The sequence below is a fragment of the Schistosoma haematobium genome, chromosome 1 (genome assembly GCF_000699445.3).
Source record: "Schistosoma haematobium chromosome 1, whole genome shotgun sequence".
In the NCBI taxonomy this organism is placed as follows: Eukaryota; Metazoa; Platyhelminthes; class Trematoda; order Strigeidida; family Schistosomatidae; genus Schistosoma; species Schistosoma haematobium.
In genome coordinates this window covers 9080705-9094611 of record NC_067196.1, presented here as the reverse complement: position 1 = coordinate 9094611, position 13907 = coordinate 9080705, and the positions used below count along the sequence as shown (strand labels likewise).

General features: G+C 32.7%; 1 protein-coding gene across 1 annotated transcript in view; it reads left to right on the top strand.

Moving 5' to 3' along the window:
- Nucleotides 1-1021: 1021 nt before the first annotated feature.
- The window catches only part of COL4A1_1 (collagen, type IV, alpha), a 74668-nt gene continuing 61782 nt past the window's right edge, over nucleotides 1022-13907 (top strand). The window contains exon 1 of the mRNA XM_051208504.1: nucleotides 1022-1546. Within this exon, the coding sequence (XP_051073065.1) occupies nucleotides 1521-1546 (26 nt within the window). The 5' untranslated portion in view covers nucleotides 1022-1520. The remainder of the gene's footprint in view (nucleotides 1547-13907) is intronic.

Sequence of the window (13907 nt, the reverse complement as noted above, 5' to 3'; positions counted from 1 at the left end):
TCATTTCAACTTAGTGAAAATACTGTAGATAACGCTGTGAAACTAGAAAATGTAATGACATCAGAGATATTCATGAGAATCACAAAAACGAATACTACTTAAACTAAAATGTCAGTATTCATTAGCTTTCAGAACAGCATTGTAATACCATCACGTCAACTGAAAGATATATTGCTTCTCATATCATAATACTTATCTAAACGTTTATATTTTACATGTAATTATAAAATAGATGTTAGTAATTCACTTGATTTATCAACTTATAAACTATAGAAGACTAAAAATACACTTTACCAATACAAATAGTACTAACTTATTACATTATATAAGATAAAACATAGTTAACCGGTATTTCTTATTCTAGTCACATGTTTTACAGGCCTAATAAAAACATCTTTATGTGCTTAGAACTATTAATAATAATAAAAAAGGGGGACGTACTAAGACTATTCTTCACATTTGTTTGCTATAAATAGGTGTGTTGTATTACTTTGCGTAGGTTTCCTTTCTAATTGTCGTTTTTTACCAATATTATTATATAAAGTATTTTACTAGCATTTTCTATATTTAATAACTATAGTAACTATATCAAATTATTTTGGGCATAGTAATACATGTTTAACTTTTGGTAACAACAACAAATCCCCCCCACACCCACACACACACACACACAAAATCAGTGAATTACATCAAACTTATATGATTAGGTCAATGATTTAAATGACCTGGAAAATGCCGGTATAGACATGTATTTATACACATTTTTATATACATACACTACCCAATATGCACACATAAAAACTATATTTTCTATAAATGAATATTTCCTCCTTAAAAAAATAAAGAAAAAGAAAAGAAAAAAGAAAAAAATATCGATACCATATTGTGTTATTATTAGTATTTTTATTCTTTTCGAAAGCATAACACATCCTAAATATATTCGGTGCCGCCTACTATTTCCTATCTGATTGGTTAAATCATCTATATGACCTTGTGAAAATTTAAATGAAAACCGATCATTATGAATGAAATCAACTAATAGTTTTGTAAAGAAAAATTATATTAGGTGCAGAAAGAACAAGGAGAATAAAAAATATACATCAGCATCATCATCAGCACCATCCATATCATCGTCACCGTCACCATCAACATCATCAACATAAACATAAGAGATTGAATAGTTCATTATTTTTTTAATAATAGAATCATTGTAAATAACAATTGGAACTATACTCATTTCTCAAATACCCCTAGCAACAACAACAAAAAACAGAAAAAAAATAGAAAAAAGCAAAACAAAATAAACAATTTTTTTTATTTTTAAGAAAATAACAAAACTGTAAAATAATTTGATTATTTTTTTATGATTTAATTAATAATAATAAAGAAAAGAATATTGGAAATAAACAAGATCATCAATCAACTAGAGTAAAATACGTTGGTTACTAATTAAAATAGTAAAATAAAAAAAGAGAACTATTTTCTTCTTCAAAGCAAGAAAAACAAAGGATTCAAGCAGAATGGGACATATGTCAACATTTAGTTGGTAAGTTATTATGTTTTGAGTGATATAATGGGGTTGTACAGCAAAAAAAACACTATTGATGTGTATGACTTTATTCGAGTTGGGATGGGTTTTTTTTTAATTATTTTCCGTAAGAGTAAAGATTTATTGAAGTTATTAACAACATTTTCAATGTTTATCTAATGTGTGTTATGTATGCTTGAACATCGATTACCACGATAAGCAATACTGACTAGTGTTAGGGAGGGTTGAAAGTAAGTTAGCGGTGACCAAACCAAAATATGGTATCAGTGTTTGAAGTCAATAACTTCTAGTCGTAGTCATATTGGTAGATGCAGACTACTTGGTTGGGGTCTGCATGACTATCGTAACCAATGGTTGGAAACTCTGGATGATATGGCTCAGAATTGATCACAATGGTGCCGGTGTATACACTCTCTGTCTTCCCTTAAACGATGAGATTAAAATTGCTTTATATATTTCTTTCTACCAACTCATTCTTTCTTCCTGTACTATATCCTTATATGAAATCTTTCTTTTATAAATTATCACCATTGAATTAATTACTTCTATGAATTCAGTGTTCATCTTGTTGTGCTAATCAGATATGGCGACTTGGACCGGTGCATATATGTGCCTGGTCCTACATTGTAGCTGACTAACTGACCTAGTGTGTTGTATCAAACAATCTTTCCTCCGTTCATTAAGTTGATGAGTGTTATATATTCAAAGTGTAATGCTCATTGAACATTTCATTCTAAACATCTGAAGCGATTCATAACTGTCTGATATGAATAATTTGACATTCTGGATATAAAAAGAAACACAAATATCGTTATAAAGTTAGGGCTTTAAATGAAATCTTTAATTTATATTATACTTTAATATTCAGTAGTCATTCAGAAAACAAAGTGAAAAACGATGGTAAATACAGGGTATGATAAACTTATTGAACAGTGAAAACACTGCAGATAACTATGTTAAGCATATTATTTTATTCAGTCAGTCAGTAACAACGTAGAACTTCGTGTGTACGTACATCAGTCAGAGTTTCCATACCACATTACCACACAGATACAATTGTCGATTCAAATCCCATAGTGGTAGAGGTAGTAAAAGTATAAGGAGTGATCGGAAACATTATTGCTTGAAGATGTTATTCAAAGAGTATAATCCAGTGAAATAAATTCGGAAAGAGAAAAAAGGGACATGAAGAATTCAAAAAACTAAAATTTTAGAGAACACAGAGAGCGGATGCATCTGTGCCATTGCAAACGATTTTGAGCCATGTCATTCAAGGTCTCTAACCATCGGTTGCTATCATCTCGCGGTTCCCAACCAGGTAGTATACACCTACCAACATGGCTCAGTCCACTTGCCAGTGACTTCATGGACTTGTGCCATGTTTATTATTTTATTAAGGTTATACATTAAAAAAGATATCAATTACTGTTAAATCCACTACAGTGTTGTTTATGTCATTCAGCTAACTGGTTAAAATGTAACGATTCATTAAAAATAATATTTTAGATTTTGGTAAGATATTCATTATGTCCATACGTAGATGAAAGACATTCGCCATTGTTTGTTATCAGTAAACTTTATGATTACTGGCATACGGTTACCTACACTATACTGATAATACTTTGATACTACAAGAGTTATTACTCTGAATATATCAATACTAACTATTAAACTTCATGTAGATATCTGATGTTATCATGTCCAAATCTGTGTTATATTACGGGTTCATATGATGAGGGTCTGAAGAACAATGACGAAACATTCATTCAGTGTTCTTTGGTTTTTAGTGACTTTTTAGTTTATACTAGTTCCTAATGCAAATGATCTTCTTCTTAAATAATCCCATAGAAATATATTAGCTTAAACAAGTGCCAAATAATGTTTATTACTTGAGTTGTATAGTTTTACGTTCGTTAAATTGTCTTTAATCTGACTATTGTTATGAATCCAGTGTATGGCAACCAAGATAAATCATTATTTGTTATGATCCAATCAAATTTTCGGGAATACTTATTTACGCCTGTTACTCCCAATGGAGCATAGGCCGTCGAATAGTATTCGGGAATACTGTCCAATATTTATTAAAAGGTTATTCTTCAATTTACTTACAATTCTTTGTTCAATACATCAAGATGTACATCATTTTGCAGTCTTAATTCAAAGTATTCTTTGTTGCAGTATTAATTAGAGACATTCATACATTAAATATTGTAATGGAATAGTTCATTTGATAAGTTAATAAAACTACTGATATCCTGGAAATTATAGTAATAATGATGGAAACAAGTCCTTACATTGAAATTAAAACATTAAACTAAGTGAATGAATGCATGAATCAAGATATCTAAAGGATATAAATTCATTATTTATATGTAAAATGTTTATTCATAATAGTCCACTATTAAATTAATTTTAAAGTTGAATTCATTAGTCCTAATATGAGACTCCTCAGTAATGCTCATCCACGATCCCGCTTTGCGAGATCCGGACCCAGAACAGGGTTAGTTGTGAGATAGTAACTCACTGATGACAGTGATGGATTTGTCGCTCAATTTCGTGGATTGGTTGAAGTTAGATATTAACACCGTTGGATGCCAACTCAGTGATCTAATGGTTAAGCGCTCGCGCGCGAGAACGATAGATCCTGGGTTGGAATCTCGCGAGACGGGATCGGGGATGTGAACTGCTGGAGAGTCCCACAATTGAACGAAACGGTCGTCCAGTGCTTCCAGGTTTTCCATGGTGAGCTAGGTTCAATTAATTCATGATCTCAACTATTGAAATTACTGCAATCTCCGCAAAGCCCCTTCTCATATTCTTTGTTATAAGACCTTATTCACTGTTAATTGTTATTGATTAAAACGATCGATAAATAGTTAAAACCTTCAATAGTTTATGTTATACAGGATTAATACATTCGTAATAAATACATTTCCAATGATCTAAAAGATAAATTATCGCATCTGACAAACTCAATGTGCATTTATCAGTTTACCTGCTCATGTGGAGCTAGGCATACAGGTCGTTCGATGCGTACTTTATCCAAAAGAATTCAAGAACATTGTCTGGCATGGCTAAAAAGAGGAGGCAACGGTTCAATAAGAAGCTCAGTAATCGAACATCTTGTGAACACAGGTCACTCAATCAAGACAAACTGCGTTCAAAGTCATCTACAAGGTAGGTAGAAGTCTCGCAAAATCAATTAAACTGCATCTTCTTTGCATTGCCGAAGCATTAGCCATGCATCTGGAAAAACCAGAATTGTGTGTGCATAAGAGATTGGTACAACTTCTTCTTCAACCATGGTCTTAATGTCTTATAATTTTTTTCTCTTTCTCATACTCTTCTTCCTTTACAGCCATCTACTTCACCTTCCATCCTCCCTTTAAATCTTCTACCCACAACTGGTTTATTTTTGTTTCCACGATCATTCTGATTACATTTAATCTCAATTTCAACATTCTATCTTATCATGATGAGCCATCCTTTCCCAATGATAACTTCCTTATCTATCCTTTGATGAATACTTAAGCCATTAACAATCAAACGATTATTAAACTTTTCTTGCTTCATAAAAAAACTTCTAATATCTTTGTTTATTTAACCTCACTGTCACCATGTCTAAAAGAAGTTTATTATCAGTATTATTATCACCCTGCACAAATAAGTATATGTATATTTATGATTGTACAACTTTGAAAATGAATTCGCCGAAAAGAGAACTCTTCACTGAACTAATCTTTCTTATTTAATGTCTTAATGGGTGTATTCCGTTTACTAAAAAAGAATTTGTATTCCAACACATTCGGTTGTTCCCATTTGTGCTCTCGTTCACTACAACTTGACTAGATATTTTTTATGGCTTTATAATTTGTCATTTCTATCTATATCATGAAAATTAAGGATTTTTCAACTTAGTTACATAAATGTAGACATTAATCAGTGATGACTAATTCCAAAAAGATAACAATAAAAGAACATAAAGATTTAGAGAAAATCAACAATAATAACAATTGCTTACATTATCACCTAAACAAATTATTAGTCACTTTTTGATTATTTTGATAGGTAACCAAAAGTGCATTGATTATTGATTAATAATAAGAATTGTATCTAACTTATTATTGATATTCAAGATTATAACTGATTAATTTCTCTGATTGAAATCATGAGTCAGTTGATGCTAGACCACCATGGAAAACCTGGAAGCAGTGGACAGCCGTTTCGTCCTAGTATGGGACTCTTCAGCAGTGCGCAATGCGAGTTCAACCAGGTTTGTTGTGAGATATCAACTCACTGATGACAACGGTGTACGGTGGCGCAACTTCGTGGACTGGTTGAGGTTAGACATTAACACCGTTGGATACCTGCCAGCTCAGTGGTCTAGTTTGTTAAGCGCCTGGCGCGAGACTGATAGGTCCTGGGTTCTAATCTCGCAGGGGGCGTGATCGTGGATGCGCACTACTGAAGAGTCCCATACTAGGACGAAACGGCCGTTCAGTGCTTCGAGGTTTTCCATGGTGGTCTAGCTTAAATTGACTCATGACTCCAATCAGTGAAATTTTTAAAATCTCCATTAAACCCCTTCTGATTAATTTCTGTGAACATATGAACATTTTAAAGGGATGTCATGATATTATCCATTTTTAAAAATTGAAATGTACAAGTACACTTAGTTGATGAGTTCAAAATGAAACTAAGTTTCTTTGATAATTACTGCTTAGGATTTTTTTAAAGAATATTTCCCCTCCCCCAATCCCTGATATTGATTTATAGATAACTTAATGTCATGAATAAAAGAAACATTGTATTCTCAGTTAGAAATTCTTTATTATTTTACCATTGAACTGTACCTAGTGAATACCAAACTGTATATATATGTAAAATCAATAATGGAAACAAATTTTTCATAAAGGAATCAAAATGTATGGGATAATTGTTCGTTTTAACACGATGCAAAATCTGGTAAAACTACTTTATGTAGTTTAGTTTAAGGAATATTTTCCTTAAAATTTCAAATTTAGCATTTTGGGCTTATTTTTTAGTGTTTTATTATTAATGATGGTAGTGTGATAGAAAATTGTTCAGTCAAAATTCAGTTTCTTTTTATTGAGATTATGAACCGATTGATGTTAGACCACCATTGAAAATCTGGAAGCAATGGATGACCGTTTCGTCCTATTGTGGTCTAACATCAATTTGTTCATGATCTCAATTAAAAACCTAATAATCTCCACAACCCCTAAACTGATAATTAACATTTGCCCGCTAGCTTCGTGAGGGAATTCTCCGAGTTCTAGTGAGAAGCTGTGACCAGTGGAGATAATCTGTGGTTGGGAGAGACAGGTATCTACCTCAGTACAATGGAAGATGGTCACGCAATCTCCTGGATTGGTTGAGATCAGATATTAGCACCGTTGTATGCCGGCTCAGTGGTCCAGTAGGTTAAGCGGTTCGCACGCGAGACTGAAGGTCCTGGGTTTGAATCCCACGAGTGGGATTGTGGGTGCGCATTGTTGGAAAGCCCCACAATAAAACGAAACGGCCGTCCAGTGCTTCCAGGTTTCCAAAGGTGGTCTAACATCAGTAGGTTCATGATCTCAACCAAAAACGTAATAATCTCCACAACCCCAATACTGATAAACTCCAGTTTGTTTTTGTTTGGTTGTATTCATCACAGATTGACTATAATTAGGGTAACATTTAATACTAGAGAACAGAAGATGGCTGTTTCGTCCTACTATGAGGTTCCTCAATAATATATATCCGCGATCTAGTAATCGATTAAAATCCAAGAGTTTCAGATCTATCGGAAAACTATTAACCATTAAAATTACTTGTTAGGCGTAGTTATACAATTTTAACTTCAGTTTAGTCTGTAAATAATATATTCCAGTCATATAAACCTGTAAGATACTAAACTGTATGTGTTTATTATATGATAATGTTGGTAGATAACTATCAAAACTATAAAATTCACATAGTGATACAATCTTTTAAGTACAAGCTAAACTGTCAGTTATTGTATTAACTAGGTTATCTATTTGTTCTTTCAGATTCACTATTATTTATATTTCATATATCCCGACTCATTGTTGAGTTATTGTTATATGTTTGTACATTGGTATTATGAGCAACCAATGATCATATATAACGGACATAAACTGTTGAACTATTTAACAGTGTTTAATAATAACATTTTTTGGCTTGATGTTTAACTTTTTGATCCATATTTTATAGCTTAATATGGATTCGATTGCTAGCCACTATACATCTTTGCCTAAAAAAGGCTTATAACTTAAGGTTATATCGAGACAATCCGCACAGGATGCACATATGCCGACATGAGACTGACCAATTGTAGTCTTAAATAACAATGGGAAGATACAAGTAAAACAATACCAAATGAATTTAATATATATTAGATTTTGTCACTTCTAATATTCTTCATACATTTCAATGTATATTCATAAGTTTTATTTGAAAGTATTTAATTCAACTTAGAATCGTTTCATCCCACTTCTAAAATGAATTACAAATGGTAAATGTATAATACAGGGACAAGTTTAGATGATCGCACGATTGTAAAGCCACTTTTATAGATGATAAACAAAGTAACTGTATAAATCATAGACGTATTTCTTAACAGAAATAAAATGAACCTCTTAAAATTTATTGATTTTAAGAGAATTATTGGTTACTTAGAACTTTTTATCGATTTCTCGATGTATATGTGGATCCTCTGTGGACTGCCGTGATATTGCTTGCAGTCACAAGCATTATAAAGATACATGGTGGCTACCAGCGAAATTTAGAACTCACTTTTCATCCTATTTAGGACTTTTTGGTTGTCATCAGTGAGTTACTATCTCACAAGAGACCCGGTTGAACTCCACTGGTCACTGTTTCTCATTATAACTTTAGGAAATACCTGTTGAAGTCAGTCTCTAGTGTTCATATGTTGATTAGTATCAGAAGGGGTGTTTTGGATGTTATTGTAATTTTAATGGTTTAGATTAATTTGTTACGATCTAATAAATTTCCATTTAATAAAACAGAATTAGTTACGAATTGAAGTCGTTCAGAGCAATATTAATAGACTTCATGATATCATTCATGTATTATTCAACGATTTCAATTCTAATTCATGGTAGTTTTCATTAAGAACTGGTTTTAGCTGTAAAATTGTTGAATATGAATAAACACTGCCTATGTGTATTGCAACACCATAGTTTCCATCATGAAATGACCTTATTTACGCAATCGTTGAAATCTAAGAAACACAACACACCTGTTTCGTCTTAGCATAGTACATCACATGAGTGAGTGTCCACGACATTACCTGGAATTAAACTCAGGACTTCAAGTATTTTGGCAGTCAGTTAACTTTTAGAACACAGAGTTTACATCTAAAGGTTTACATTTCTAACTTTCATAGTCGTTTAGGATGTTTTAGTAACACACATACAATCTTAGACAGAACTAAACTTGACTATAAATTGCAATCAACATGTTATTAGGGAACACTGAATAGTTATTCAGTTCCATTATTAAACTTCTCAGAAGTGACATTTCAAAAGATCGAACATGAAACTTTCAAAATTTGTGCTGATGATGTCGTTCAGAAGAACAATGAAAGCTCTATAACCAAACTATCCAGCTCAAAGAACAAAACTCCGTCAACATTATCCATCTGAGCTACAAATCTTCTCCACCATCTCGAAACTTTCAAATATTATAACAGTAATCCTGTTGATTATAGACCAATCAGTTAGTAATCAATAGTTCACATTACCATTGAATTGAAATCTATCCATTCAGTTGTAACTATCTTAATGAATAGTTATGATATAGAAAAGGTACCGGTTACCCAAAGATATTTAATACAGACTTTTTTTTCTAATTATTTTGACATAATATCTACATTATGTCTACTAACTAATTATTTAAGTAGTACACACTTTAATCCTACTACTTATATATATTCGGTAGTGTAGTAGTAGTAGTATGGGAATACACATACACTGCACTACATTTGTATATATGTAATTAGATTAAAACAAGATTAGTCCATTATAATTACATTTAGCATTTAATAATTTATATACTACGAACATTGTAATCTGTTATCATTAAGTGCAGAAAACAAGAATTAATGATAATCATCCATTTCAGTAGTATGATTGAAGTATGAATCAGAAGAAGAAAAGTAAAAACAGAACATGCTGAACATGGGAAAAATGAATTGAAATTCATTTTGATAATTCACTTGTTATTGTCTGATTACTTTTTGTTTTAAAATTTGTTTTAATAATAACAAATCTGATTTTGATCAGAATAGGGTTTTTGTGAAGATTGTAGTAATTTTAATAGTCGAATTCATGAGTCGTGCACTGTTGAGGAGCCTGATATTAAGATGAGATATCAGTCCAGTGATTAGTGGAGTCCGATCCGTATCGGATAGAGACAATTATCTACGTCAGACAATGAATGAATGGTTGTGCAGCCATTTATGAATCGATGGAAGTTATATATATTAACACCGTTGAATAGTGGCTCAGTGGTCTATAGGTTAGGCGTTCGCTTGTGAGACGTAATGTCCTAGGTTGGAATTCTGTATTTAGGATCGTGGGCGCGCATCGCTAAGGAGTCGCATACTTGGACGAAATGACCGTTCAGTGCTTCCACGTTTTCCATGGTGTTCTAGCTTACATCAACTCATGAATTCAGCTATTAAATCCGATTTTATCAGCTCATAAGTTGTTTATACATGTGAGTTATGTCAAATATACTGAGGTTATACACAATGTTTTCAATTTCCAGTCAGTTTGTGGTATACAATATAATTGGGTGTAATTATTAGCTGTGTGTGAATTTGACTTTCATTTTTAATATTCTTTATGTTCCAAAACAATTTGAGCAAAATAATCACTATCACTTGATTAACTCGATCATACACTACTTTCTTGATGATGGTTGTAGTAGTTCTCCATGTTACATCTTCGTAAAATAGGACTATCTTGACGTTCGTGTTGACGTTTATGACTTTGATGTTAGTTCACAGTTGTTTTGAGTTCCATATGTTCTTCAGTTGTAGGAATTCTGTCCTTGTTTTGCCAATCCTTGCCTTTACGTCTGCATCCGATCCTCATTTTTCATAGATGATGCTTCCCAGGTACGTGAAAGATTCCACATCTTCCAGAGTTTCGCCATCAAGTGTGAGTGGCTCGGTGTTATCGGTGTTGTATTTGAGGATCTTTCTTTTCCCCTTGTGTATGTTGAGGCCTAGTGGTGCAGAGGCTGCTGCTACACTAGTTGCTTTCATCTGCATTCGTTCGCGTGTATGGGATAGGAGGGCTAGGTTATCTGCGAAGTTCAAATCTTATAATTGATTCTGAGCTATCCATTTTATTCCTCAGTTTCTACTGGCTCTGTCTAACTCAAAATAATTACTGTAATTCGACAATCATCATTAGTCTAAAGCCGGAAGTATGCCTTACATGAATACTGAAGTTAATTTTGAAAATATCTTTAATTCATTTGAGTTTAAACTATATTCAAAAGATATATTAATCTACTGTAGACTTCTGTGTAAGACATTTCTAACATGAATTACTTCTTCAGAATATCGTTTTGGTTAACCCTTTATCTATTTGAATACGTACTATTTTGAATATTATCAGGCAACTAGAGTATGTCATAGTTTACTTTACAGTCATAAAACTGTCTATATATATAATATATACATTACCCCGGAATATAGTAGACAGTATACAGATGAAGTGAAATGTAAATAAATGTATTCATTTCCATCATATTTATTTTCAAACAATGCTTTTAATGAAAAAATTTATTTAATATAGAATAGATGTGATATGGCTAATAGGGGATTGATGACACACGTCTCATCTTATTTAGGACTTATGAGCTGGATATACTTACATTTCAGAGTTGATATTCACTCCAGGTCTATTCTATAATGTTAATTTAAAGAAATAACAGTCATATCTACCATATTCCACAATGTTACAAACTCATTCACCATGATTATTCTATTTAATTGTGCTAGTGTGATGTTTTACATTTCAAATAGTTAATGCTTTCAATTCGTGAGATTGATTTATACTAACACTTCTTTTTAATAAGCAAAGATGGATAATGGCTAGCAATGGAATCCAGGACGTGAGTTTCGTCCTATTAGGGACTCGTCAGCTCTATGTACTTGCACTTGAGAGTTGATGTTGATCCTGGGACTCGGACCCAGTACCGTTCACTGCAATCACCATTGCATTATCCCCTTAACTACTGAGTCCTTTTGAATTAAGGCAATATCGAGGCAATACGCATAGGATGCACATATGTCAATAAGACACTGATCAATTTCAGTCCTAAACATCAATGGGAATATTGAAGTAAACAAAACCAAGTGAATTTAGTTCTTGCTAATGTAATTTACCTGTACATCGTTTTAAAAATAAGTACTTAGATAGTTAATGAACAGTTTTTTTATCAAAACATATTTTTCCTACTCAAGAGTCATAGAAAACAATGATTATTTACGGAAGAACTCAGATGAAGTACTTTCGTTATCAATAGTTGATAAGTTTTAGATCAGACCATAATTTATTGACGACCCTTGGGAGATGTCAAAGTGACCTTGAGAATGTCGACCAACTTACTATGGCTCAATGAGGGTTATAAACCAGTGCGAGAAATTAGAATTACGATTTACATTTGATGATTAGGGTTAGAAATTAGATTTATCACGAACTGACATCAACTAAAATGTCATGACGTTATTTTTAGCAAAATGGACGAATGAATTTCGTGCCAAAATCCAAAGCATGTTATTCATAAATCTGATTGGTCCACCAATAAGTTATAGTCTCGCCAATTACTCTTATCATTTTATTCAACTCTTATGCTCTTCTGAGTAAAACAGTGTTAATCAACTTACTTATTTAGTTAAACGAGTCCATTTCACTTGAGTTCGCATGTATCTGGAATCCATTTATAGATATTTTTCTAAATCTCTGACTAATTTCTATGTCAATGGTTGAAATAATGAGTTAATTGAAGCTAAACCACCATGGAAAACCTGAAATCACTGGACGACTGTTTTGTCCCACTGTGGGATTCCTCAGCAGTACGCATACACGATCACGTCTCACGAGATTCCAACCCAGGATATATCAGTCTCGCGAGCGAGAGCTTAACCACTAGACCAATGAGCCGGCCGGCATCTAAAAGTGTTAATATTTAACTTCAACCAACCCACGAAATTGAGCGACACATTCATCATTGTCATCAGTGAGTTACTATCTGACAAAAGACCCTGTTGAACTCCACTGGTCACTGCTTCTCACTAGAACTTCAGGATATACTTGTTGAAGCCAGTCACTAGTGAGCATATGTTGATTAGTATCAGAATGGGTGTTCTGGATATTATAGTAATTTCAATGGTTGAGATCATGAGTTCATTGAGGCTAGATCACCATGGACAACCTGAAAGTACTGGATGCTCGTTTCGTCCTATTGTGGGACTCCTCAACAGTGCGCATCCATCATCTTGCCTCGCGAGATTCGAAATGGCCTTACAATGCTTCCGGGTTTTCCATGGTGGTTTAACTTCACTTGACGCATGATTTCAACCACTGAAATTACTATAGTATTCACAAAAACCCTTCTGGTATAATTTCTATATCACACAGGATGTAACTTTATTTTCAGTCTGTCTATTTGAACATAAAAGTAATAAATTTATCCATATATGGTTATGGAAAGTTTTAAAATTTTTACTAAGATCGTGAACCGATCAATGAATATTTACATATTTGATTAGTGTCTCCTATTAGAAATCGACTATTAGTTCTTTTCAGACAACTGAGAAATATATTTTTATTCAGTTTGATTCGTTAGCATACAGTAGTGTACTAAATATTCATTCTACAGTAATTACAAAAAAATCACTTTATACTCTAATGTACTATTTGTTACTAATATATGTAGTCAATAGAACTACAAAGAATTGCATTTGTTAAACATATTAAACGCGCGCCAAACCGATAGTTCCTACGTCGTAAATCTCGAGAGGCAGGATCACGGATGCTCACTGCTGTAGAGTCCTACGATAGGACGAAACGGCCTTCTAGTTCTTCCAGGTTTCCCATGGTGGTCTAGCTTCAATTGACTCATGATCTCAACTATTGAAATATATATATGCTTAAATGAAATACAATATTTAGTGATAAAATTCATTTGATCTATTCTATTGAAGTGAAAATATTTTTCATATTGGACTTATGAAACTTGAAAAATATCATGAGCTCATTCAAAATCAATAAAGAATTTACAGAAG